The sequence below is a fragment of the Castor canadensis genome, chromosome X (assembly GCF_047511655.1).
Source record: "Castor canadensis chromosome X, mCasCan1.hap1v2, whole genome shotgun sequence".
NCBI lineage: Eukaryota > Metazoa > Chordata > Mammalia > Rodentia > Castoridae > Castor > Castor canadensis.
Window position 1 is genome coordinate 2,175,961 of NC_133405.1, and position 21,298 is coordinate 2,197,258.

A 21,298-nucleotide genomic window follows, 5' to 3' on the forward strand; every position below is an offset into this window, starting at 1 on the left:
TCCAAAACATTTTGCTAACCTAGGCAGGAAAGAGGCAACCATGAGACCTAGGTAGATGGGACAGGCAGCAGAAGACTACACCTAAGCCCAGCCCTGTCAAAGTCCCACTACAAATGGAAATGGAAAGGCTTCTGTGTGGGGGAATGGAGATGGGGGGAGAGGAGGGAGATGGTGGTGGGGGAGAGGGAGAGGGTCTCCCATGAAAGTAAGGCAGGTGCTGTGCAGCTGAGCTACACTCCCAGCTGCAATGAAGTTGGACAGGCTGAAGAGCACAATGAGCAGGAAGGCGAGATGGCCGTCCAGAGAGGATGGCACAACGGAGGCTCTTCTGTCCCCGCGAGCGTGTCGCACAGAAGGAGTCCCATGGCGTGACTGAGGACGGTAGGAGGATGCACGAGGATGCGCCGTGCACCGCCCCCATCCCCGTCCCCGTCCCGCTGGGGGTTCTGGGAGACGGAGAGGCTTCTGGGAGCTCCGAGAGCTGCACACGGTTCCAGGCCAGACCGCCTCGACGGAGGCGGGTTCTACCCGCCTTTCCAGCCTCTCCGTGTGGAACCGCGGCGTTACCCCGAGTGGAGAAAGTCAGCAGCGATTGGGGGCGGGGGAGGAGGGTGGGACCCCAGAATTCTCACGGGAGCACCTACAAGGGAGCGCGGAGCAGTCAAGGGCGAGGCGGGGAGCGCGGCTCTGGCGGGCGCCCTGATGGCGATGGCGGTTGGAGGGGGTCCCCGGATGGGGGTCCCCCTGTGGGGTCTGGGCGGCAGGAGGTGGGTGAGCTCCCGGCTCGGGCTGGGGTCGCTCTAGTGGCGGGCTCCTTGGGAGAGCCGGTTGGAGCGGGGACAACCTGGAGGTGTGGGGTAACGGACTGCCTGTCCACCGAGGCGGGCCTGCGTGGACGGGGGACGGGGGGAGGGACAACGGGGAGTCGCCGCCCCGCAAAGGGCGAAGGCGAGCGAGGCCGCAGGTGCCGAGGGCGTTGGGCAGCCGTGCGCATGCGCAAGCTCGCGAGCGCCCTGAGCGGAGGCGGTTGGCGGGAAGGCGGCACGTGTGGGGAGGGCTGTGCTCCAAGCACGTTGGCGGGCTGAGCCCCGGGGCCCTAGCTCTGGGGGCGACCGGGTCCATGGGCTGAGGGGCGGGCCACTGGCTTGGCTGGCGGGGACGCAGGCAGGCAGGAATGGAGGAACTGAGGGCCCCCTGGCTGGCGTCAGCCTCAGTGTGGGGAGGCGCGCTTTCTCCTGGGTCTTCAGGTTGGGGCCCATTTCTGATGCTCTAGGCCGAGACACCTTGGGTGGCGGGGTGGGGATGGGGGTGGGGTAGGGGTGGCGCGTGAGCGGGATAGGATGGTAGACAGTGCCCTGGCTGACGGGTAGGGGCGGCTTCCTGGCCCGCCTGAGGTGACCACAGACAACTCTCTGCTGCTGGTGTGTGTGCGTGTGTGTGTAGGGGTGGACCCGTGGCACCCTGAGTGGCTATTAGAAAGGTTCCAGGTGCCTCTGGTGTCCACCCCCATGACCCGTTGCATTCTTAGTCCTATGCATTAGTTGGGCAGGGGGTTTCATTGTGACATTTCCATAGCTGCTTGCAATGTACGTTGGTTAGATTCATCCCTCCTACATTCTTAAAGCAATTTCAACACCTTTCCTTGTTCTATTTCCATACAGATATGTGAAGTCCATATTGGCCCTCTCCGCTCACCCCCCCATCAGCACCCACCAGCAAACAGGACACCTGTTTCACATTCCCGTCCTTCGTTGTTAAGTGTATATTATTTGTTCATAGGGGTTTCCCTGTGGTAGTTCACACATGCATAGGCGGTACTTTAATCACATTAGCCCCCCCATTACTGTCTCTTTCCCATTCCCCCAGCCCCTATTATTTAACTGCTTTCAGTCTGTGTTGTTATGCCATCTCCACACAGAGATGCGACCTCTTTCGGTACTATTCACTCTCTAGCATTGTCTTTTCCTCTCCCGCCTCCCCCTACTCTCCTAAAACGCTCCCACCGTTACAAACATGTTCTCTTTCTCCATATGCACACATTTATCTTTTAGTTCTAGTCACCACATATGAGAGGGAACATGTGACCTGTGTCCTTCTGAGCCTGCCTTACTCTGCTTAACATGATCTCCAGTTCCATCCATTTACTTGCAAACCACATGATTCCATTCTTCCTGATGGCTGAATATTCCATTATGTAAACATAGCACATTTTCTTCTTCTTTCTTTTTTCTTTTGGCTGTTCTTTACATTTTCATTTGCATGTGTTAGTTGGACAGGGGGATTTCATTGTGATAGTTCCACATATGCTTAAAATATACCTTGGTTAGATTCCTCCCTTCCACTCTTCTCCCACACCCCAGTCTCCCTTTAAAGCAATTACAACAGGTCCCACTCTTCTATTTTCATACAAGTATATAGGGTCCATTGACCGTATTCGCCCTCCTTCCACCTCTCCCCTCACCCTCTCCCTCCCACTAGCTTCCCCTCCCCGAAAAGGACTCTTAGTGCACTCCTCTTCGTCATGTTGCTCAAAGGGGTTTCTCCGTGGTGTTTCACCCAGGAATATGTTTTCTTAATCTATTCATCAGTTGTAGGGCACATGGGCTGTTTCCATCTCTTGGCTGGTGTGAAGAAGGCAGCAATAAACATGGGTGTGCAAGTGTCTCATTGAATCCTGGCTTACCTTCCATCAGATACATAGCCAGGAGTGGGATCTCTGGATCGTATGGTAGCTCTCTTTTGAGTTTTCAGGACTTCCATACTGCTTTCCATAATGGGTGTACACGTGTACGTTCCCACCAGCAGTTTATAAGGGTTCCTCCCCCCCTCCCCACATCTTCACCAGCATTTGTCATTGTTTGTGTTCTTGACGATAGCCTTATAACATTGGGGTATGCTCCTTCTGTTCCTAGTTTCTTCAGAGCTTTTCCCATGAAAAGATGTTGAATTTTGTTAAAGACTTTTTCTGCATCAATTGAGATGATGGTGTCCCTGACTTTGTCCCTGATCCTGTTTATGGGAATACAACAGTATTACCTTTATTGATTTGTGAATGTTGAACCACTGTGCATTCCCAGAATGAAACCTACTTGATCATGCTGTATGATCGTTTTAATGTGTTGTGGGATTTAGTTTGCAAGTATTTCATTGAGGACTTTTTGTGTTCGTGTTCATCAAGGAAATTAGCCTATCACTTTCTTTTTTGACATGGCTCTACCTGGTTTTGGTATTAGGGTAATAATGACTTCGTAGAATGAGTTCGATAGCATTCCTCCCCGTTGTATGTTTTGGAATAGTTTGAGGAGCACTGTTAGTTCTTCTTTAAAGTCTGGTAGAATTCAGCAGTGAAATCATCTGGGCCAGGGCTTTTCTTTGTTGGGAGAGTTTCATTGTCCCCGTTTCAAACTCATTGCTTCTTACATATCTATTTATGTTGTTTGTGCCCTCTGCGTTCAATTTCGGAGGGTCACGTCTGTTGAGATATTTATCAGTTTCTTGTTGATTTCCCAATTTGCTGGAGTATAGGTTTTCAAAATATTCCCCTATGATCTTCTGAATTTCATTGGTGACTGTTGTAATAGTCCCTTTTTCTTCTCTGACTTTATTAATTTGCGTCTTCTCCTGTCTTCCTTTGGTTTGTTTGTCTCAAGGTTTCTCGATCTTATTTATCTTTTCAAAGGGACAGTCTTTTGTTCCATCAAATTGTTGTAGTGTTCCTTGGTCTCCTTTTCAGAAAATCCTGCCCGGATTTTCGTAATTTCTTTCCAGGTACTACTTTTGGGGAATGGCTTGTTGTTGTTTTTCTAAGTTTCAGGTGCAACCTCAGAAGGTCTATTTGAGATCTATCTGGTTTTCAGATGTGGGCACTCATGGACATGAACTTTCTTCTTGACACTGTCTTTGCTGTGTCCCACAAGTTCTGCTAAGTTGTGTTTTTGTTTCACTTGAATCTAGGAATTTCTCAATTTCTTTGGTGACCCATTGATCAACATCATGTTGTTCAATGTCCATGAGTGTGAATGGTTTTTGTAGTTTTCCTGGCTATTGATTTTTAATTTTATTCCATTATGGCCTGTTAGGACACAGGGGATTATCTCGACTTTTTTGTATTTGTTGCGATTCGCTTTATGGCCCGAGATGTGATCTATTTTTGAGAAAGTTCCATGGGTTGCCGAGAAAAATGCTGCTATAGGATGGAATATTCTATAGATGTCTACTAAGTCCATTTCATCAGTGGTATTTTTTAGTTCCAGGCTGTCTTGGTCAATTTGGTGTCTGGATGTTCTGTCTGTTGGTGAGACTGGGGTGTTGCGATCTCCCACTACTATTGTATCTGGACCTATCTGTTCCTTTGTGCTCGGAAGTGTTTGTTTTATGAACTTGGGTGCACTGACGTTTGGTGCATATATATTTAGAATCGCTGTATCTTCTTGCTGGATTGTTCCTATCGTTCGTGCGTACTGACCTTCTTCAGCTCTTGTGGCCGATTCTTGCTTAAAATCTACTTCGTTCGACATGACAATAGCTCTTCCTGCTGTCCCTCAAGTTCCATATGCCTGGTATAACTTCTTCCATCCTTTCACTTTTACTTTGTGTGTGTCTTTGGTTGTGAGATGTGTTTCTTATAAGGAACAGATTATTGGCTCTTGCTTTTTGATCCAATCCGACAATCAGTGTCTTTTGACTGGAGAGTTGGGGACGTTTACATTTAGGGTTAGGATTGAGAGGCATTAACTGATATCCTGCATTTCTACTGTTCTTTTGTCTTCCGTGCTGAATCGGGAAAACTTGGTGGGCAGGCAAGCGGGAGGGAGGGGACGGCCCTGGACGTCATCAGGGGTAAGGGCTGGGAGACAGAGTCGCTGGCTGAGTGGGAGTGGGATCCCTGCAGAAAGAAGGGGAGGCCATGTGGCTGCCTGGGCTGCCGTGGTGACCACAGACTCTCAGCTGCTACAGCTTGAAGTGGTGTGGGGGGAGGTGAGCTGGTGGGCCTTGGCCCTCTGCCCTTGCGTTCCAGTGTCCCTGTGGGTGTCTGTGTGGGTGGCAGTGGTGGGAGCGGACAGGACCGTGGCCTCTCAAGGACATACAGATTAATTACGGGGCATGTTGCACATTTACTTAGATATACCACACTGCAGAACGTCTTCAGAAGCCTTTCGCTGTGGTGAGCGCCTGGAGTCCCAGCTACTCAGGAGGCTGAGGCAGGAAGACAGCTGGAGCCCAGGAGTTCCAGGTCAGCCTGGGCAATATTGGGAGATTCCGTCTTAAGTTTCTTTGTCATGAATATAAAAGGATTGCACTTTTACTTCAGTTCTCTGAACGCAGGGATAATCTGTTTGCATCAATAAGGGATCAACAAGGATAACAGGTCTAAATATTTGCAATCCCGTAAGTCAAAGAAGAAACCATAAAGGAGCCTAGAAAATCTTTCGGACACAATAATGAAATATTACAACTTAAATAAAATTAGGGGGAGGCGACTAAAGCAGAAAGGGACCAATCAGGAAAAGGTACGGCTTTAAATGCTCCTATTAGGAAAGAAGAAGGAGTAACAGGATCAATGACCTAAGCGTGCACCTAAAGAAGCTAGAAAAACAGGAACAAAAGTAAATCCAAAAAGAGGCAAAGGAAGAAACTATACGCATAAGAGGTAATCGGTGACAGAAGACCACAAGACAGCTAACACACAGATGTTGGTTCTTTTTCAAAGAGTAACAATATTGATCAACTCTAACAGCACTGATCAAGACAAAAGAGAACAAGCACTGATCTCCACTTTCAGGAAGCAAGGGGGGAGTAATTATGAAGGTCATAGACACATGAAGAAATAATGAAGAAATATTAAGTACAAATTTATACAAAAATTTTGAGAACTTAGAAACTTGGGAATTCCTTGGGGGCGGGGCCAAAAGCAACTTACTAAACTGCCACTAGGTAAAGTAGAATGTAGGACTAGTACTGTATCTAATTTGTTATTTAAACCCGTCCTTAAAACCAAACAAAGTAGGGAGGTGGGGGAGCTTCTGGCCCCTGCAGTGTAGAGGACAACGGTGGGGGACACGACTGGGCTGTCTGGTACCAACATCCCTTTTCCCTCTTTGCACCCACAGGGCACCACAGAGACTGCGACAGTCAGCTCACAACCTTGTCCGATCATGCCCCCTTCCCCCAAGTGCACCGCCATGGCGCGGGCTATGCTGCAGGACTGGTGCAGGTGGATGGGCGCCAATGAGCAGCGCTCACTGCTCATCCTGGGCATCCCTGAAGACTGCCCGGAAGATGCATTCCAGGAGGCGGTGCAGGCTGCCCTGTGGCCCGTGGGCAGGTACCGAGTGCTGGGCAAGATGTTCAGAAAGGAACTCGGGGCCAGAGTCGCTTTGGTGGAGTTTGCTGAATATTTAAACCGAAGCTTGATCCCCCGACAGATACCAGGCCATGGGGGTCCGTGGACTGTGATCTTCCTGCCCCAGGCCCCCGATGCTGAGTTACAGGACAGCCCCGATTTCCCTGCTCAGCCCCAGGGCCAAGCAGTGGCAGGGGCTGTGGGTGAGACAGGGGCTACAGGTGAGGGAGGAGGCACGGGTCAGGATGCCACAGGTGAGAATGGAATACCATACGTACCAGGAGGTTCGGTTGAGGAACTATCAGCAGGTGTGGAAGGAACTGCAGGAGGTGCAGGTGTGGCAGGGGAGGCAGGAGAATCAGTTGAGAAAGGGCTTGCTGGTGATGCAGGGGAGGAAGGAGCTACACGTGAGGCAGGTGAGGCAGGAGCTGCAGGTGAAGCAGGAGCTGCAGGTGAGAAAGGACCTGCAAGTGAAACAGGAGCTGCAGGTGATGCTGGGTTGACAGGGGATGCAAGTGTGAAAGGACCACCTATGGGAAAGGCAGGAGCTACAGGTGAGAAAGAACTTTCAGGGGAGGAAGGCGCTGCAGGGGAGGCAGAAGAATCTGGTGAGAAAGGTCCTGCAGGTGAGGCAGGAGCTCCAGGGGAGGCAGGTGATGCAGGGGAGGAAGGCGCTACAGGTGAGGCAGGTGTTTCAGGGCAGGCAGGTGATGCAGAGGAGGAAGGACCTACACGTGAGGCAGGTGAGTGCAGAGCTGTAGGTGAGGCTGGAGCTGCAGGTGAGGCAGGGGAATCAGGTGAGAAAGGACCTGCAAGTGAAACAGGAGCTGCTGGTGAGGCAGGAGATGCAGGGGAGACGTGGGATGAAGGTGAGCAAGGACTTGCAGGCAAGGAAGGAGCAGTAGTCCAGGCAGGAGCTACAGGTGAGGAAGGAACTGCAGGTGAGGCAGGTGATACAGGGGGGGAAGGAGTTACAGGTGAAGCAGATGAGAAAGAACTTGTGGGTGAATCCGGAGCTGCAGGTGAGGCCGGGGATTCAGGTGAGAAAGGACCTGCAAGTGAAACAGGAGCTGCTGGTGAGGCAGGAGATGCAGGAAAGATAGGGAATGCAAGTGAGAAAGGACCTGCAGGCAAGGAAGGAGCAGTTGGAGAGGTAGGAGCTACAGGTGAGAAAAGAATTTCAAGTGAGGGAGGAGCTGCACGTGGGGAAGGATCCTCAGTGGAGGCAGGGGAATCAGGTGAGAAAGGACCTGCAAGTGAGGCAGGAGCGCCAGAGGAGGCAGGTGATACCTGGGAGGTAGGAGATTCAGGTGAAGCAGCTGAGAAAGGTTCTGCAGATGAGGCAGGAGCTGCAGGTGGGGCAGGACATTCAGGTGAGAAAGGACTTGCAATTGAAACAGGAGCTGCTGGTGAGGCAGGAGATGCAGGGGAGACAGGGGATGCAAATAAGAAAGGTCCTGCAGGCAAGGAAGGAGCAGTAGGCAAGGCAGGAGAGTGTATTGAGAAAGGAGTTTCAGGTGAGGAAGGAACTGCAGGTGAGCCAGGAGTTGCACGAGAGAAAGTAAGTGCAGGTAAGGTAGAAGACACAGGCAAAGAGGCCATAGATCAGAAAGCAATAGCACTTGTGGCAGGGGGTACAATTCAGTTAGGAAATTCAGCTGATGAACGAGCTTCTGGAGCTGCAAGTGACAAAAGACTTGGAAGTGAAGAAGAAGCTACAGGAGAAAACGAATCTGCAGATGAAGAAGGAGCTGTAGGTGAAGCAGAAGCTGCAGGTGAGGCAGGGGCTGCAGTTCAAGATATACTTTCCAATGAAGAAGAAGGTCCAGATGAGAAAGGACCTGCAGGCAAAGAAGGAGCAGCAGGTGAGGCAGGAGTTGCAGGTGAGGAAGGAACTGAAGGTGAGGCAGAAGGTACGGGTGAGGAAGGAGCTGAGAAAAAGGAAGATATTGGAGTTGAGGCAATAGACACAAGCAAGGAAGTCTTAGGTGAGAAAGGATTACCAAGTGTGGCAGGAGTTTCATTTCAGGAAGGTGCTTCATATGAGGAAGGAACATCTGGAGAGGAAGGAGCTGAAAGAGAGTTAGGGACTGTGGGTGAGGCAGGACCAACAGGTGCTGCAGATGAAAGAACTGCAGATAAGCAAGGAGAGGCAGGAGAGGCAGGAGCTGAAGCTGTGGAAGAAGTCACAGGCAAAGTAGGAGACACAGGTGACAGAGATTTAGGTGATAAAGAAATACCACTTGTGGCAGAAGTTTCAGTTCAGGAAGGAGCTTCTTGTCAGGCAGATGCTGTAGGTGATACAGTAGCTACAGGGGATGGAGGGTCTGTAGATGAAGAAGAAACTTCTGCTGAGGCAGAAGGTGAAAATGAGCCAGGAACTGCAGGTGAGACAGAAGCCGCAGGTGAGGCCAGAGTGTCAGATGAGGAGGGAGCTGCAGGTGACATGGGATTTGCGGGTGTTATAGGAGCTGTGGGTGTGGCAGGAGCTGCAGGGGAGGCAGGGACTGCAGGGGAGGAAGGCGCCTTTGAGGCAGCAGGAGGGACACTTGGGGCAGGAGGATGGAGCCGGCAGTGGAGCCAGGCCCTGCAGCCTATACTGGAAACCATGGCCTACCAGGAACTGAGAACCTTTTCAGGGACGCAAGAGCCAGGCCGTGAGGCAGAGTCCTTCGAGAGCTGGCTGGACCATGCCAATGACATGCTGTACCTGTGGCGCCACATATCAGAGAGGGAGAGGAGGAGGAGGCTGGTGGAGAGCTTGAGCGGCCCCGCCCTGGATCTCATGTGCGGGCTCCTGGAAGAACATCCGGACACCCCTGCACAGGACTGCCTGGCCACACTCGTGCAGGCGTTTGGGAACAAGGACACCAAGGTGTCCGCGAGGCTGAAGTTCCTGACTTGCTCCCAGCGGCCTCGGGAGACTCTCTTTGCCTACGTGATGCGCCTGGAAGGCCTGCTGCAGATGGCCAGGGAGAAGGGAGCGATCCACCGAGCTATCGCAGACCAGCTGCGAGCCCGGCAGGTGCTGATGCGGGCCCGGCCGAACCAGATACTCCAGAACAACCTGAGGAGGATGCAGCTGGAGAGGAGGCTGCCTGGCTTCGTGGGGCTGCTGCGGCTTGTCCGGGAGACTGAGGTATGGGAGGCGGCCCTGGCTAGGAATGAGCAGTCCCGAAGAGAGGAAGGAGCCCAAGCGCACATTGGTGGGCTGGCTGCCGCCCAGGCAGCTGATGCTGAACCTGCCTCTGCCATTGATGAGACCTCCCAGGCCTCCCCTGCCAATGAAGATGCCGGTGAGCCTGCTCCTGACCCTGAGCACCCCGCTGAGGCTACCCCTGCTGCTGATGCTGCCACAAAGGCAGGCGCTGGCACTGGCACGGAAGAGGCCAAGGTCTCCCCTGCCACCCAGGAAGGAGACAATGCTTCTGCCTCTGCAGGCCTAAGCCAGGCAGGTTCCACAGAGGCTCCTGGAGGCCCCACCGCAGCCCAGATGGGCAGGGCTTCTGAGGAAGGCCCAGGGGTGCCTGGCTGGGGGCTGGAGAGCCTCACCAGGGCAGGAGAGCAGGAGGCCACTGAGGAGCCCACACTGGAGGAGCTCCAGGCCATCCTGGAGGAGTCGGGAAACGAGGATGGGGCAGGGGAGAGGAGTCACTCCGAGTCCTTTCTAGGCAAATAGTCTCAGAATGCCTCTCCTTCCAGGCAACAGAGCCCTGGAAGACGAAGGAGGCGGGGCCGGGGCTACCGCTCCAAAACAAACCCCTGTGTCCCCAGGGCCACCATCATCCCCAGCCCCTCTAAGTGTCCAGAATGACCACTATTTCCATCAAATGGGGCAGAGACAAGTGTCTTGCCCCATGGCACATCAACCCCAGTCTCAGCTCCAGACCTTGCCGAGTCAGGCAGCCTACCTGGAAACGCCCCTAGGGGGCCAGCCCTGGCCTAGATGAGGGCTCCCGAAGACATCTGCCTCTCACACAAGACTGGGAGACAAGTCAGAGGGAAAGAGGCCACCTGAAGGGTGCCAGCTGCTTGGCTCTCCCAGCAGGGAGACCCCACCCCATCCCATCCTGCATTCCTGGGCAGGCTGCTCCCTGTCCTGGGAAGCCCACCCTTATCTGCAAGCCCTTTAAGTGACCTGGCTGTCAAGCAAGTAGCCACCCCCACACTAGCCAACCTTCCTGTGCAAAGTGTGTGTGTCAACCCTGGTGGCAGTCCTGGCCCACCCGGTCAGTCACCTCCACACCCGGGCACGTGCTGTGAGCTTCCGTGCCACCCAAGGCTCTGCTCACTCCTGTCCAGTGTTGTGAGCTCAACCTCTGCTTTCTCAGTGTAGATCAAGGCCAGCTGCCTTTGGACTGTTCTAGTAGACATGTGTGAGTTCTTTTCTGAGCAGTCCCTCCCCAGAAACCTTGAGACCATTCTGTCCCAGGTGCCCAAAGAAAGGGTAGATGGCAAGCGAGTGGCTGATGCTCACTCCGAGACCATGACTTCGGCCTCAGCTAGAAAGAACTGGAGCAGAGATGGGGAGGGGAGGCTGTGTTTTGATGTTCCACTCCTGTTGTTACCTGTGACTCAGTTTCTTCAGCTTGGTGGGGTGTTCCCTGCTGTTCTTTCCAGTGTCCTGTGACTGTCCTGTGCATCCATAGGGCAGGACCAACTCACAGCGGTTTGTCCCTGGGAAGGGCTCTTCCCTAAAGTGACTGGGCATTGCTGGAGGCCACGGTCCTGGCAAGAGGCAGATCTGGGGTCCTCAGGAAAGGAGAACGTGGCAGGAAGGCCCCGGGGTGGGGGACAAATGAGGAACCTCGTCAGGAGCCCGGGACCTGTGGTCTCAGGTGGTCGCGGGTAGTTCCTGTCTGTGATGTCATCCCCTTCTCTTCCATGGTTTCAGCAAATGTTTGATGCAATAAATTTCATGGATGTTCCCCCTGAGTCCCTCCTCTGCTGGGATGGGAGGGGCGATGATGGCCGGGTTAACATTGGGGAATGGGCAGGGAAGGGACCCTCAGTGGGGGGCTGTGGGATGCTCTGGGTGGGCGGGAGCCAGGTGACAGGATGCTGGTGGGTTTGGGGAGCAGTGGCCGCCTGGCTTCCCAGGGCACAAACGAAGCCCCCAGGAAGAAGTGGGTTAGGCGTAGAAGGGAGCCAGTGTGTGACACAGCAGACACCACCCCAGGATCCTGGCAGCAGGGGACAGGGGCCTCAAGGCATCCAGACGGATGACCAACGTGTGCAAGACCAGGCAGGCAAAGCAGGTTAGGGCAGAGGTCCAGAAGGGCCCGGGCATGAGGTTAGATGGCTCTGCCTGCAGGTGCTTGCAGGAATCAAGAGGGCAGAGGGTGGAGTTCACTCACCCACCCACCCACCGGGTTCAGCTGACCCTGACAGTCACCCACAGGTGGCCAGCCCCATCCGACACACCACAGGACGTTTGAGGATGGCGGGGTGTGACAGTGGGCAGAATGTTGCCCTTGAGACAGTGTGTGGGTCACACAGTGTCTCATTGCCAACTGGTCACTTTCCAAGAGCTCCTCCACGCTTGGGGGCCAGGACAGGAGGGAAAGGGCAGGCAAGGGGCTAATCCAGTCAGCCCATGGGAGCCTTGGGCAGAGTGGGCCTGCGCACGCTGTGATCCCTGAGCTGGTGTGTCACTGAGTGTGACTGATGCTGTGTGCATTCAGTTTTGAGACCTGGAAGGATCAAACAAGGGAGGTGGGAAAAGGTTCCTGGAGGCACAAGTCACAACCCCAGCAACACTGAGCAGTGAGACTCTGGAAAGCCCCAGCTGCTGGGTGTCCAGCAGGGCCATCTCTGCCCCCTTCATCCCTGTCCAGCCCTGGGATGTTCCAGTGTGAGCTCCACATTGTGTTTGGATGCATGCTGCTCTCAGGTGTCTTTGGGCAGATATTATCTGGAGACAGGAAGACCCACCCAGGTGCATTTCTGGGCCTCTGGTGTGTTGAGCCCCCTCCTCAGGTCATCTCCTGCCTTCTTGGTTCATAGAGGACTCGGGCAGCAGGTGGGGGAACCCAATCGGGAGCCAATCCTGGTGGGTGAGGCCGAGCAGAGGGGACAGAGAGTGGCCCTATGGCAGGAGTGTCTCCTGGGCTTTGATTGATAGGCACTTCCAGGTCTGAAGGGAAACATGGTTTTGGTTTTAATTCTAGGTTATTCAGAAAGTAAATGCATGTGAGTCCACGCCTTGTAACCATATATTGAGGTCATGCTGCAGACGGATAATAAGGACGAGGACAAGCTATGGGCCATGGGATGACCTGTAGTGGAGTCTCCCTCCAGCTGCTGCCTCCAAAGTGTCTTGCTGAACACCTGGCTTCCACTCGCTCCTAGACTTATGGTTGCCCAATCTTGGAGCGTGTGCGAATGTTCATTTGCCGTGAAGAGGAAGATGCTGTGGAGTGGTCACTTTCCAGCCTCACCCCCTTAGAAGGGTGCAGCTCCTTAGAAGGGGCTGTCCACAGGATGAGGGCCGTATCTAGCCAGACTGACTCCCCACACTCTTAATGGGCCTGGCCATCAGCAGGCACCTCATTTCCAGCCCTCAGTCCTCTCCTGTGCCCGTTCATGGGTGACCACCCAACCTCCAGACCCCTGACTGTTCACCTCAGAGTAATTCAGGCCAGGGCTGAGTCCCAGGCACCTGCTAACCACTACCTTGTGCCTGGAGATCATGCCGGTGTCGCTGGGGCTTGAGCTGTGGGCCCCCAGGTCCTCCCGCCCCTGCATCTCTCCATGTGATGTGCCTGGTGTCATCTGGTCCTGGCAAACAGACAACTAAACTTCCCATGTCATCTCTAGATCAGATAAGACATGACTTCCAGTCCTTCCTTAGGTTTAGTGTCTAATCTTTGCTCAAAGCAATTATGGACGACTGACTGCCACCCATCAACATCCCTTAAGATTAAGGGACCAAAGTCATTTAGGGGGGAAATGCGGCAGCATGGATGAGGGAGTATGACACATAGAAAACGGCAGCGAGGAATTTACAAATAAGCATTGTACTAAGGGACAGCTTGATTAAAAACACACAGGTACTGCTTTCTCTGCTTTAAGCTTTACACTCCCTCAACAAGCTGCAACATTTACTGAAAAAGAAAAAAGAAAAAAAGGGGGAAAGAGCAGCTCTCTCTGACTTTGCCCGCTTGCCCCAAAATAATTAGTGTTCTCTGAGAACTCAGCAAAGATATCATAAAGAAAGACACTCATCCTGGGAAAGAAGTCTAGGGAAAATGACTTCTCCGGGTACAAAAAGTATTTACAAAGATGACACCTATTTAAAGGGAGGGTCCTCTGAAGTCTCTGGGCCCAGCTGATAAAGCAGGGTACCAGCAAAAATGACAAAATAGGCTCATTGTCAGAACAAAGAGGAGCACTCTTTCCAAAGACAGATTTGAGCCAAATCCCCAACCTGCGTTTTCACCATAAACACCTGTGATGTTAGAGCACTGGTCGCACCTGTTATCAGATGTGCCCACACCCATGTCTGGGCTGGGTACAGGTTTCTGTCTTTCTTATGTTTACTAGTAATTTATCTTGCTCTCTTCCTGGACATCTCTTTGGGTGTGTGTGTGTGTGTGTGTGTGTGTGTGACAACATCACAAACTCGGTGCCCAAGGGCCAAGGGGAGGCCTCCTCCCTTTTGGAGACCTCCCTCCCTGGAGTGTCACTGGTTCTGGTAACATAGTCACCAGGCTGTAGTTCAGTCTCCCGTGCTCATTCATCATGGCCGACACCTCTGGCCCTCTATAACCACTATTCTGCTCTCCATTACTATGAACCTGACTTTTCTTTCCTGTGGTGCTGGGGATGGAACTCAGAATTTTGCACATGCTAAGTAAGAGTTCTACCAGCTAGTTACATGCAGGCCATCTTTTTTTTTTTTTTAGACACCACATACAAGCAAGATCACGCAGTACTTTTCTCGCTGTGTCTGGCTTATTTCAGAATTATGCCCTCTTGTTTTCAGTGACAGGACTTCCTTTTTAAAAGATGAACATTCACACACAGGTATACACACATCACATTTTCTTTATTCATTTGTCAATGGGCACTTAAGTTGTTTTCATATCTTGGCTACTTTAAGTGGTCCAGATATCTCTCAGAGACTGTGGTTTTATTCCCTTTGGATGTACACCCAAAAGTGCAATTCCTGGATCACGTGTTAGCATCTATGCCCAACTAATTTTCAACAAAGGTAACAAGAATGTACAATGGAGAAAGGGTAGTCTCTTCAATAATTGGCGTCAGGAAAGCTGGATATCCATGTGCAAATAAAATTAGACCCTTCTGTCTTAACACACAGAATGATCAAGTCAGAATGGATAGAGCACTAAAACATAAGAACTGAAACTGTAAAACTCATAAAAAATAGGGAAAGTCCTTTGCCATTGTTCTTGGAAATCATTTTTAAAAAAAATATGATACCACAGGTACAAGCAACAAAACCAAAAATAAACAAGACTACAACAAACTAGACAGCTTTTGCACAGCAAAGGAAAAAATGAAGAAAATGAAAATGCAACCTATGGAATAGGGGAAACTATTTGTAAACCATGTTTCTGATAAAAGGCTAATATCAAAAATATATAGGGACTCACACAAGTAAATAGCAAAAAAAAAAAAAAGACCCAATTTTAAAAATGGGGCAGTGTTGTGAAAGACATTTTTACAGAGATGCCAGCTGACACGTAAATAGCCAAAGAGTTTTATGAAGATATTCAACATCTCTAATGACCTAGGCAATGCAGATCAAAACCCTGAAGAGCTATCACTTCATACCTGCTAGGATTGGGGTTATCAAAAAGATGAAAGACTAAGATTTGCACTCCCCTATCCTTCCACCCTCCCTGTCATCACCTCAGACCTTCCCTTCAGCTTCATGGAATCCTTTTATCTTTCTCCATTCAGCACCTCTTCCTCAGGACTTTCATCTCTCTATCACCCTTGCCAGGCACTTTCCTTCCAACTCCAGCCCCTCAGCTCCGCTGCCATAGTCACTAAAGCCTGAGGCTCACTGATCCCACTGAGGGTGCTTTGGGAGCTCAGGGACCCCAGAAGCAACCACTGGAGGCCAAAAATCCTACTTTGAAACTCTTCAGGTATCGCATGCACTCAGATAGGCCTTGGAGACACCCAGATTTCTGCTTGGCGCTTCTTCAGTGCATCACCCAAAATTTGGTCAGCAGCCTCAATAAGATAATACATAAGAGCAAAAGAAAATCTTGGGTTTTTGTTGGTGGTGGGACTGTGGTTTGAACTTGGGGCTTTGATCTTGCAAAGCAGGCACTCTACCACTTGAGCCACACCTCCAGTCCATTTTGCTGTGCTTTTTTAGGGATGGAGGTGTCATGAGCTATTTGCCCAGGCTAACCTTGAGACACTGTCCTCCTGATTTCAGCCTCCCAAGTAGGTAGGATTATAGGCTTTAGCCCCCTGCACCCAGAAAGAGCAAAAGAAATTCTTAAAATTCTCCTCTACAGAGCTGGGGGTGTGGCTCAGTGGTAGGGTGCTGCCTAGCAAGTGAGAGTCCCTGCGTTCAACCCCAGCACCCCAAAAGAAAAATCTCTACAAGTATTGGTTGGAATGCTTTAGCAGATAACTTCAAGTTGCCCATCTCACAGAGGTACAACGTAAAGGTGAGATGAGGATCAGAGCCAGCTGGCTTATACAAACCAGTGAGTTTTCTATTTTGGGGTTTATGCTTGATTCATGACTGAAAAATTTTGAGTTAAAGCACTAAGATCTTATTTGCATCTTTGTGTATGTTTATGTGTGTATGTATGTATGACATTTTCCTAACTCTCAATGCTATTACCAAATTAACTTCCAAAACCCTTTTAAAAATAATTTACCACTTAAAGCAAATGGTATCTATTATCTTAAGTCTAGCATTTTATATGGCGTTCACATACACATGCATTCATTCGTCAGACACACATTCAGCCCCTCTTATGCAGCACGTTCTGTCCTAGGCCTACAGCAGTGTCAACTTATAAAACCCTTTAAAGGAGCTGTTTTCTAATTGACGTAGACATAAACAATCGCATATAAATTAAATATTTCTAGCGCTACCAGGAATTCGGAGGCTAACTAAAATGTTTTAAAAATTCACCTTCATATAATGTAGGTCAATCTTTGGCAAAAAGCAGAATTTATTATTGTTGGCTTAATACAAGCAACTATTTCTCTTGAGTCGTTAGCATTAAGTATAATGAAGCATTCATATTTATATATACATATTTATATTTAGTTTACTTGACTATGTTCTTCCCAAGCTTGCTAGTCAGATATTTAAGCTTAGAAAAAAATATAAATTTGAGTTTAATCAACTGAGCCATCATTCTGACTTTTATTTCAACAATCACTATGTTTTACAATTGGGCTAAAATAGTTTCCTATTAGGGAAAGTCCTACACCCTTGCACTATGCTAAATTAAAAGACATTCATTAACTATCTCAGTCATTTATAAGTGAGATAAATGCTAAGATATGAATTGCTGAGTATAATTTAGTTCTGCATGCCTCATCTTTATTTTTATGTGGTACAGAAAGGCTAAATGGATTTGGGTCTGTTAATAAACGTGTTCTGTTCTTTAGCACAATGAGAAATTGTAAGGAAGTGTACAGCTGAAAACAGATGTGGGGTGTACTTACTGAGGAGCGAACTTGACCCGTTGGTTGCTGGACCCCGCGCGGGTCCCTCCGCCCTCAGCGCGCCCAGGGGTCCAGGCAGCTATGGGTCATCTTGTGGGAGGAGGGGAAGGTGGGGAAGGAGGCCTTGACTCAGCTGCGGAGGGACAGCTGAGCAGCCTGAGGCGCAGCTGGCACTGTCCCAGACTCCAAGGACTCCCCGCGGGCCCAGCCCTCCCCTGCGGCTCCCAGCCGGGACCCCGGGGCTGCAGCCATGCTGCTGGCACCCGCGCCCCTGCCTCCCTGAGGACAGGGCTCGGCGGGGTTCGTCTTGGCACCCAGGCTGTGGTTTTGTCCTTGCCAAAAGTCATGTTGAAATTTGGTTGCTAGCGTGACTGTGGGAGGTGGATCATTTAAGAGGGATTAAACGGTCTTTCTCCTGAGATGATGAGTTCTCACGGGAATGGCTTAGTTCTCCTGACAGTGGTTACCATACTGCGTCAGCTCCTTTGACCCCTGCCTCTCTTCGACTCTTGCACACTTCTTCCACTTTTTGGCCATATATACAGCAGCACATGGCCCTCCCTGGAAGATGAGCAGATGCCAGGACCATGCTCTTGGACTTCCAGAACCGTGAAACAAGCTGAGCGTCTTCTTTAAAATGACTCAAGTCTCAGATGTTGCCTCATAGCAACAGAAAACAGACGGATACACAGGCACCTATGAAGTGGTCAGAAGTAAGCTCTGTCCACGTGTTTTCCAAAACCTCTGCTGTCACCAAAAATATTCAGATTACCAATGCCATTTTCACTCCATCATCTGAAGATTCTTAGGGCCCAACAACTAGAAATCTTGACTTGCTCCCCCCAAACTCAAACTTGGTTTTTACTCCCTTCTCTAACCTTTAATAACCATTCTTTTAAAATTACATTCCCAGTAATACATTTGTCACATGTTAAGGACCCCTCAACAGTTGTGAGTGCAACAGCAGTCACTAGCTGATACAGCTAGAGTCCTTCAGAGCCAGCAAAAGTGTCAAGGCCAGCTCACCTTGGAATTCTATTTGGACCAATGTCAACCTCACAGTGACTCTTATGTCATCGCTAACAATGTTTAGTCACACATGTTGTCAGTCTTAACAGGAAGGATGAACCAAGTGCTTAAAATTGCCCATTGGTTACCCTCTGCTATGTCTTTTTTTCCTCTTTGGCAGCACTGGGGTCTGAAGTCAGGGCCCTATGCTTGGCAGGGAAGCACTCTACCACTTGAGCCATGCCCCAGCACCTCTGCTGTGTCTTGAACAAACTCCAAGCAGGCCCCTGAAGTCTGTTTGCTTGCAAGCCTGAACAGTCACTCAGATGCAGGACATCTCTCTTTACCAGCTTATCTTGACAATTCTGACCACCGAATTTTCTGTCAGCTCATTTCTCTTTAAATTTTCCACCTCTGAACTTTCTGCTTAGCTCTTTTTATCCCTCCCTATCCTGTAAAAGGCAAGCATTTTCCCTTTTATTTTGAGAAGATTGCAGGTGTCTACGTTTGGAGCGTTCTCCCTTTTGCAATTATCTTCCAAACTGTGTCTCTTCCTATGTGTCAAGATATTGATTTGTTTATGAAGTGGTTTTCACTATGCTGTCCAGGTTGATCTCAAACTCCTGGGCTCGAGTGGGTTTCCTGGCCCAGCCTCCTGAGTAGCTAGGACTATAGGCATGTAACCACCACACGTGGCTGGGATTTGTTTTATTTGACATAACCAAGGTTTTGACTGGAATGTCAGATTTCAGAATACTGCCCATATAGCCAATATGTCCAGACACTTCAAAAAAGGAACTAAGGTTAAATTTATGAAGCCAATATTTACTCCAATGTCCTCTTGGGAAAACAAGACTGCTATCTGACTTATAGGATTCCCGTCCTTAGGGGGACTAAGAAGGTCACTTCCTACCAAGCCAGGGAAACAGGATATTCCAGAGGCCTCAGCATAAAGGTACTTACCCAACTACCTGCAAAAAAATCTGGTAGTGAGTTCTTGGTGTGGCTTTCTAGCTTTAGGAGGCTTTTAAAAGTTTAACCTAAGGCCAGGTGCTGATGGCTCACGCCTGCAATCCTAGCTACCCGGGAGGCAGAGATCAGAAGGATTGCAGTTCAAGGACAGCCCAGGCAAACAAGATCCTATCTCAAAAACACCCAACACACACCACACACACACACACACAACTGGCAGAGTGGCTCAAGTGGTTCAAGTGGTAGACTGCCTGCCTAGCAAGCATGAGGCCCTGAGTTCAAATGCCACTGCTGTGAAAAAATTCAATCTAAAATTCCTTATAGACATTAAAGCAAAGCAAACTTCAAAAGACCTAGATGGCACAACATTGTGATTTTAAATTTCACTGAATCATATGCTTAAATGGTTAAAGTGGTAAATTTTATGTTATATGTGTTACCATAATTTGAGAAATTAGTAATGTGATTGTATTGCCTGTTTTTGCGTCCCTGTGACAGAATGTCTGATATAAACACTTCAAATAGAAAAGATTTCTTTTGGTTAACAGTTTCAGAGGGCTCAGTCCATGGTTGCTTGGCCCCAGGTGCTTTGAGCAGAGCATCATGGCTGTGGAAGCTTGTGGTGGAGGAGCTTCCTCACCTCATGGCAAATGGGAAGCAGAGACAGGAAGTGACCAGGAGCAAAATACCCCTAGAGGCCTACCACAAGAATCCATTTCCTCCAGCTAGGATCCACCTTCTAAAGTTTCCATAACCTCCCAAAATAGTGCCAACAGCTAGGAACCAAACCCCCACCGTATAAACTTTTGGGGGGAACACTTCATATCCAACCATAACACTGACATACTAAAACACTTAAATGAGTGAATGGCATGGCATGTGAACTTATAGCTCAATATATTATATTTTAAAGTCCTATGTTATACATTACCACAATATTGCACCTATGTAAATAATCAGGACAAATCCAATGAGACCAGACTTATTTTGTGATCAAGATGACCTTTCTTTACATTATCTCTGACTAAAAGAGTGTTGTCTATAGAGAAAAAATTAAATATTTTAATAAAGAACTATAGTACACTCTCTAAACCATAGGTAACTGGTGGTTTTTTTATCTACCTATAAATTGGTTTGGATTCTATGACCTTGTAGAAATTCCTAACCCCTAACAAAATTTTAATTCTAGTTCCTTTAATAGCTGGCCACAACATTCCAAAAATAGTTTCCACTTTTTCTGCCTGTCTCCTGATAGCACCTCATTCAGACCTAAATTCTGTGTCCCAGTCCTTATCAGGACTCTAAGTTGCCTCAAACTTGGCCTGTGTTCCCGGATTTGAATTATTGCAAGGTAAATTTGATGGATTGATAGAAACGTCAAAGGATGATTTACCACGATCATTTTTGCTTACTGCAAAGAACCACACTTTGCCATATTACCTATGGCAAAGCCAGACACACACACACACACACACACACACACACACACACACACACCGCCCCAATTCCCATTGTGTGTCTCATAAAAGATTACCTAAATTGTTTTATTTTCACTGATCAATTTGAGCAAAATGCTTCATAGTCAACATTTAGTATTTCCTTCCTCCAGGCTCCTGAACTCTGGTCTTTTCCTCAATTGAGCCAATATATAAACTCTCCTTAGAATAGACTGGCCTCAGCTAGATTCTGGTGGCTCACGTCTGTAATCCAGCTACTTGGGAGGCTGAGATCTGGACCCCATCTCAGACAATAGCTGGGCAGTGACACGGGCCTGTCATCCCAAGTTCACAGGATCACAGTCCAGACTGGCCTGGGCAAAAAGTGAGACCCTGTCTCCAAAGTAACCAGAGCAAAAGGGGCTGGGGATGTGGCTCAAGTGGTAGAGCACCTGCCTGGCAAGTGTGAAGCCCTGGGTTCAAATCCCAGAACCACTGAAGAAAAAAAGAATAGGCTGGTCTACTCTGCTATCACGCCACCCTTTTATCCAGTGTCCCCTCACCCAGTTCTTTCTGGCTTTGTTCCCTCCTCCCTATAAAAGAAAACCATTTTTTGCCTAATCCTTGCCATATTTACATATCCTATGTGGCCTGAGGCTTGATTATTCTTCCTGTTGCTGTAGAACCGCTCTTCCTGCAGCAATAGTGCCTTTCACCTTAACAACAATCCTTAATTTTGTGAAAGAATTTATTTTATGCTTTTTATTGTACATTTATCTTTCTATCGGTCAATTTATTTTTATTTATTTATTTTGGAGGTAATAGAGATTGAACTCAGGGCCTCGCTAGGCTTCCTAGGCAAGTG

At 49.4% G+C, this 21,298-nt stretch overlaps 1 protein-coding gene across 1 annotated transcript; it reads left to right on the top strand.

Annotated features, from left to right (window-relative positions):
* The first annotated feature begins 6,147 nt into the window (after window positions 1-6,147).
* LOC109701201 (paraneoplastic antigen Ma6F-like) lies at window positions 6,148-10,022 on the top strand. The gene is made up of 7 exons (XM_074063280.1): window positions 6,148-6,588; window positions 6,622-6,678; window positions 6,760-6,795; window positions 6,916-7,023; window positions 8,191-8,244; window positions 8,767-8,820; window positions 8,905-10,022. Exons 1-7 carry the CDS (start codon window positions 6,156-6,158, stop codon window positions 10,020-10,022), a joined length of 1,860 nt encoding a protein of 619 aa, XP_073919381.1. The 5' UTR covers window positions 6,148-6,155.
* The last annotated feature ends 11,276 nt before the right edge of the window (window positions 10,023-21,298 follow it).

Bases quoted from the DNA above. Each gene is read 5' to 3' on its own strand.
- LOC109701201 (XM_074063280.1), top strand. From the start codon at position 6,156: ATGCCCCCTTCCCCCAAGTGCACCGCCATGGCGCGGGCTATGCTGCAG. The intron at 6,589-6,621 runs ATGCCACAGGTG...TACCATACGTAC, and splicing joins GGGAGGAGGCACGGGTCAGG to CAGGAGGTTCGGTTGAGGAA. The intron at 8,245-8,766 runs GTGAGGCAGAAG...CCAGAGTGTCAG, and splicing joins AGGTGAGGAAGGAACTGAAG to ATGAGGAGGGAGCTGCAGGT.